The following is a 6707-nucleotide window of genomic DNA, read 5'->3' on the forward strand; positions in this document are numbered from 1 at the left end:
GTTCTACCCATAAACCAGAGGCTCTGGGGGTCGTCCACAACCCCGTCTGTCTGGGCTCCACCTGCACACCACCGACTAATTCTCTTTCTCTGTCTCCTTTGGACCCTCTAGCTATGGATCGGTTCTGCCAGGTGCTCAAGGAACACAAAAAGGCCTGGAGACTGAAACAGCTGGAGCCGGCCATCACGACATAGGCTGCTGGCCTCCTGCCAGCATGCAGTCATATGCTCAGGGGTCCTTGACATTAGCCTCTTGCTCAGAGGCAGAGAGTAACTGGTGCTGCTGTACTGTCCGACCTCACTCATCAAGCCCCCTAAGCTGGTGTCTGTCTTTTTTAGAAGCCTTGGCTCTTTTCGTCTTTGCTAGTAGCTATTGTGAATGCAAAAATGATGTTTTTACTGTGATGGGAGTGGGAGGGCCTACAGAGTCCTGGCGGGGTAAAGGGAATTTCCTGAACTCCTTTTGGATGGCTTTATTTTATATTCAGCATTTAATAAATATCATTCTCTATTCTCTCCAGTTCTTTATTTACATTCCTTTTTGGAGATTCTTTTGTCCTAAGATCTTTGGAAAGCTTGAATGTGAAGAAAACTGTCTGGGGGAGATCTGGGGTGGTAACCGGGATAAGAATACTTTGCTCTATAGCATTTGGACCTAATTTCAAATCCTCAGCACCCTGTGTAAAAACCTGGCCATGGCTTCAAGTTCCCATATCTTCAGTCCTGGATGGTGGGGCATAATATCTCACTAGCAATCGAGTCTAGCCAAAATGGCAAGAAATTCTGTCTGAATGCAAGAAGGTTGAAACCTTTGGAGGAAGATCTCAAGATCCTGCTCTGACTTCTGCATGTGCACAAGTGGAAACACACACACACACACACACACACACACACACACACACACACACACTGGAACACATGCATACCCCCACATGAATACATAATCTGTAGTGCTGTTCGAGAGAAGGGAAGAAGGAACTCATAGCTGGATGCTGAAGGAGCACTAAGTGTCGACTGTACCATCTTTATAAGCTGTATAACAGCCCTGGCTGTGCTGGAATTTGCTTTGTTCAGGCTGGCCTCAAACTCACAGAGATCTGCCTGCCTCTGCCTCCCGAGTGCTAGGATTAAAGTCGTGTGCCACCACTGCCCAGCTAGGATAAATCTTGGAATCTTTGTTGTTCAGGTGGCTATAAATCTGTTCATCACAGTTACAGAAGCTGCAGAGTTCAGTATTGAGAACCTGGTAAGTGTCTGGCGGGGCCTATCATTTCTCCCTATAACATCACATGACTGGAGGGCTGGGGTCCCTCTGCTCTTATGACATGATCACTTCTCAAGGGTCCTACCTGCTACTGCCATCAACTAGAGGGCAAGGATTTCACATACAAATTGCAGGGTTTGGGAGTACAAACCCCAGTTCCCACTTGCCACTGTCATTGCACTCACCTAAGTTTCTATGATGCCCTTGCCTATTGGGGGCTGAAATGTGCAGAATGGAGGTCAAAAGCCTTTTGTGGAGGATGGAAACTCTTCTCGTACATGTTGATAGTTTTGATTAGTCACGTGGATTTCTGACCCACCCAGTCTCCCCTGGAACAGGCTTGCTCCATTTCTTTTTGTCGTTGTATTCAACCAGGCTGGCCTTGAACTCACAACATCTTGCCTCAGCTTCCCCCGTGCTGAATTGCAGGTAGATGTCAACAGGTCAGGGTCCTCCTCTGTTGGGGAGTATTGTTTTGACGTGTGTTACTTTTGTTTATGTTGTATTTGTTTAACTCTGTGAAGCTGTGTTACTGTGCCTGTCTAAAACACCTGTTGGTCTAATAAAGAGCTGACAGGCCAATAGCTAGGCAGGAGAAAGTATAAGTAGGGCTGGCAGGCAGAGAGGATGAATATGAGGAGAAATCTGGGAGAAAGGAACCTGGGAACAAGAAAGGAAGGAGGAGAACTTCAGGGGCCAGCCACCCAGCGGCACAGCCAGACATGGAGTAAGAAGGAGAGAAAAGGTGTACCAGAGTAGAGGAAGATAAGCCAGGAAGAGGAGAGGATGCTTCTGCTCACCCACTCTCTTCTTTCTTATTCAGCCTGGGGCCCCAGTCTGAGGATGATGCCACATACAGAAATAATTCCTCTTCCCAAGTTAATCCTCCCTGGAAACATCCTCATAGACACACCCGGAGTTGTGCATCCTAGGTGGCTCTAACCCGTCATGTTGGTTATTGAAATTACCACAGAGAGCAGTTCAGTAAGTCCTGATTCTTCAAGGTTATACTAGATAAAGCTCTTTGGAAACTGATTATGAACTGGCATATGGTATATACGTATAATCCTAGTACTGAGGCAGAATGGTGGGTTCAGGGCCAGCCTAGGATATATATATAGGATATATATATATATATAGTTGAGACCTTGGACAGAGAACGAATTTATCGGAAGTGCCCAGAAGACCAGATACACTCTCAGGACCTTTTTTTTCTTCTTTTTTTTCAAGTATTATTCTTATTTATTTATTTAAAAAAACTGTCTTTTGCCAGGCAGTGGTGGGGCAGCTATTGGGAGGCAGAAGCAGGCAGCTCTCTATGAGTTTGAGGCCAACCTGGTCTACTTCCAGGACAGGCTATAGAGAAACCCTGTCTCAAAAAATCAAATCAGATCAAAACAAAACAAAAAACTGTCTTTTTTCATTATACATAACAAAACTCTTGAGGAAAGTAATCTGAGAGCAGAAAGGCCAGGTTTGGGGGGTACACAGTGGCGCATGCCTGCAATCCCCCCCCAGCAGAGGCAGAATGGGCATTACGAGCTTGATGCCAGCCTGAATTGTCTAGGAAACTCCAGGCCAGCCAAGGTTGCACAGTGATACAGCAATACACTATCTTGAAAGACTTAGAGGGGTGGCACTGATTTTGGCTCATGGTTTCGATGCCTAATCTTGGCTGACTAGATCTGGAATCAACTAGGAGGCGAGCGAGATTTTCCTGACTCAAGTGGAAAGATCCACTGCCGGGGTCCAGCCTCAGCTCAGGTTCAGGTCCTGAGATGGGGAAGGGGCATCGGTGACAGACAAACTTCTGACCACTGAGTGGATTGCACTCAAGTGGCGCCAAATAGCTCAGGCTGTCTTTATTTATTCTTAGAGATTTTTCTTACCAGGGCCACATGAACAGCTTTATTATTGGCTTCTAAGTCTGCCTTTAAGAAAGACTTCACTCCTAGAGATGCAGGGATGGTTCAACATACGAAAATCTGTCAACATAATCTACCATATAAACAAACTGAAAAATAAAAACCACATGATCGTCTCATTAGATGCGGAAAAAGCTTTTGACAAAATACAACATCCCTTTGATGGAGGAAGGTCGTTGGTTAATTAATAAAGAAACTGCTTGGCCCGATAGGTTAGAACATAGGTGGGTGGAGTAAACAGAACAGAATGCTGGGAGGAAGAGGAAGTGAGGCAGATGCGATGAAGCTCTGACCCAAGATGGACGTAGGCTAGAATGTTCCTGGTAAGTCATCACCTCGTGGTGCTACACACATTAATAGAAATGGGCCAAGCAGTGTTTATATGAATACAGTTTGTGTGTTGTTATTTTGGGGCATAAACTAGCCAGGCAGCCGGGAACTGGGTGGCAGGAATGCAGCCTGCAGCTCTTACTACAAAATGGAGCCCAACTGAATCCACAGAAAGCCTGAGAAAGCTTGGGAAAGAATAGAGTAAAGCATGTTTTCTTGGTAGCAGCAATTTCTTGGGTCTGCTCTGCTTGCTAGAGGCAAGCAAGTGCTCTCATCTAAGAGAGGCTTCCTGACTCAGCTTCAGCTGCAAAACCCTGCAGCTCTTAAGAGGTCCTGCCATAAAAAACACTTAAATGGTGTTGATAAAAGCTGACTGATGGGCTGGAGAGATGGCTCAGCGATTAAGAGCATTGCCTGCTCTTCCAAAAGTCCTGAGTTCAATTCCCAGCAACCACATGGTGACTCACAGCCATCTGTAATGGGGTCTGGTGCCCTCTTCTGGCCTATAGGCACACACAGAGACAGAACATTGTATACATAATAAATAAATTTAAAAAAATTACAAAAAAAAAAGAATCTCAAAAGCTGACTGAATGCTTGTTTGTTTTCAGCTGTAGCAGGAAAAAAAGTTGTGCTATTTTAAAATGCCAGCTTTCTGTGCGGTCCTGCCAGGGCAAACTCTGACTCTTTGAGGCAGGAGGACTGGATACAGAGAGAGGACTTGAGTGTTGTCTGTAGACATACTGTTGCAGCTTGCTTGCTGGCAGGGACCTTGAAACACCATAGAGTTGTGGCAATAAAAATGGCTACAGTTGGTACCTCCGCCACAAGGCTGGAAAGGAATGGGCTGGATCTAGTCAGCAAAGCCAGGGCTTTAATCCTACCCATATTGCTCAGTAACAGACAGGAGAACCAATGGAACCAAATAGAAGACCTGGATATCAATTCACATATCTTCAAACACCTGATTTTTGGACAAAGAAGCAAAAAATATCAAATGGAAAAAAGAAAGCATATTTAACCAGTGGTACTGGCATAACTGGATATCAACATGTAGAAGAATGAAAATAGACCCATGTCTATCACCATGCACAAAACTCAAGTCCAAATGGATCAAAGACCTCAACATAAATCCAGCCACACTGAACCTCATAGAAGAGAAAGTGGGAAGTACACTTGAACATGTTGGCACAGGAGACCACTTCCTATATATAACCCCAGAAGCACAGACACTGAGAGACACAATTAATAAATGGGACCTCCTGAAACTGAAAACCTTCTGTAAAGCAAAGGACACGGTCAACAAGACAAAATGACAGCCTATAGAATGGGAAAAGATCTTCACTAACCCTACATCAGACAGAGTCTGATCTCCAAAATATACAAAGAACTCAAGAAATTGGTTACCAAAAGAACACATAATCCAATAAAAACATGGACTACAGACCTAAACAGAGAACTCTCAAAAGAGGAATCTAAAATGGCTGGAAGACATTTAAGAAAATGTTCAACATCCTTAGTCATCAGAGAAATGCAAATAAAAACAACTCTGAGATTCCATCTTACACCTGTAAGAATGGCCAAGAGCAAAAACACTGATGACAACTTATGCTGGAGAGGTTGTGGGGAAAGGGAACACTTCTACATTGCTGGTGGAAATGCAAGCGGGTACAACCCTTTTAGATGTCAGTGTGGCGATTTCTCAGAAAATTAGGAAACAGCCTTCCTCAAGACCCAGTAATACCACTTTTGTATATATATCCAAAGGATTTATAGACTTCAAAAAAGACATCACCATTTAAAGACAACATCATGATTATTATGAGAGCCTCCATCGCTTCCCTTTGTGCTTCCCCAAATACACCTTCCTACCCCCTGCATAATTATTCTAGACGTAGAGATCCACATCTCTGTAGGCTTAATATCGAGCCAGACACACTCTGCTCTCGCAGCACTATGTCAGCTGGCAGCTACTTGTAGTTATAAAGTTAAAAGTCATAGACATGGGCACGATGCTTTAAGGACAACAATATTCAAACCCAGACAATTTTTCATATCCTCAAGACATCTTTTTATACAGTTCCCTTTTCTACAAGAAGGTCCCATGTCTCAATCTCTCTTAAAAGGCAGACTTTGATAAGGTCCTCTTTCCCCATCTCACTATACCACACTTCTTCCATCAACAACAGCTCCTGTGTGTGGCAAAGATGGATCCCTCCATTCCACATTCTGCACTGTGTTCTTTCCTCTTGGAGCATTCCAGATCCTACCAACGATTCTATGCTTGGTGTCCGGGGAACTTACTCTCAACAGCTGGCACTCTGTGTGCTCCTGAGGCCTCTTCCCTATTCTGTGTCCGCATGCCTTGCTCTCCTTTCCAGAACTGTGAGACACGGTTAGTGTTCCAAGTGCTGCTTTCTCATACGTACCTATCTCTACCGAGTCAGAAAAGTTCCCAGGATTAGGAATTATAGTTAGCAATTCCAGATAAGAAATTTGAGAAGCATTATCCCCCTGTTAAAACTTAGGGGAAAATCTTTGAGAAAGAACAGAATTTTCAGGGAAAATTACAAAATTACAGCTATTGCATGTGTGACCGACAAAGCTAAAAACTGCACAAAGAATCGCCAATATAATGAGAGGGAAAAGAGTCTGCAAGCTGCATGAGTTTCACAGATTCCTATGCTGTCCCAAGGACCACTGGTCCTTGCCAAGTGAATGTCTGTTTCCACAGGTGCCTTGCCTGAGGAAACCAGACAGGTAGTCATATCTGATCTGAGACTAGGCTGCATGGCTCCCAGCAATCCACCCCCAATGTGGGTGCCACACTCTGGTGGCTGGCAGAGGGACGAGCTTTTGCTCTTTTGCCCAGCTTGCCTCTGTGCCTCACTGGTGAGTTTACATGATTCTCAAGCCATCTCCCCTGCTGCTGCCTCTGCTGCTGCTGTTGCTGCCACACTTTACAACTTCTTCCAACTTCCAATGTGGACTAAAGACCAGTGGCTCTTCCAGAATTCCAGGGCTTCAGTTTTAGGGTTCCTTAGAGGGATGGAACTAATGGGATATATATATGAGCCTGTGGAGGTCATTCTCATTCACACCTTCGGTGACAGACCGGACCTTCGGCTGTTGGACTACCTAGGCACGACCATGTTCCTCATCTAATTTGAGAGGTTTATAGATAATTGT

The 6707-nt window shown here is 44.6% G+C and overlaps 1 protein-coding gene across 1 annotated transcript in view; it reads left to right on the forward strand.

Annotated features, from left to right (window-relative positions):
- Accsl (1-aminocyclopropane-1-carboxylate synthase homolog (inactive) like) overlaps positions 1-194 on the forward strand; it is a 12303-nt gene extending 12109 nt beyond the window's left edge. Inside the window, exon 14 of the mRNA XM_026787848.1 lies at positions 112-194. Coding sequence (XP_026643649.1) covers positions 112-194 — 83 coding nt within the window. The remainder of the gene's footprint in view (positions 1-111) is intronic.
- Positions 195-6707: the final 6513 nt, after the last annotated feature.

Source organism: Microtus ochrogaster (genome assembly GCF_000317375.1).
Source record: "Microtus ochrogaster isolate Prairie Vole_2 chromosome 14 unlocalized genomic scaffold, MicOch1.0 chr14_random_1, whole genome shotgun sequence".
Classification (NCBI taxonomy): Eukaryota; Metazoa; Chordata; class Mammalia; order Rodentia; family Cricetidae; genus Microtus; species Microtus ochrogaster.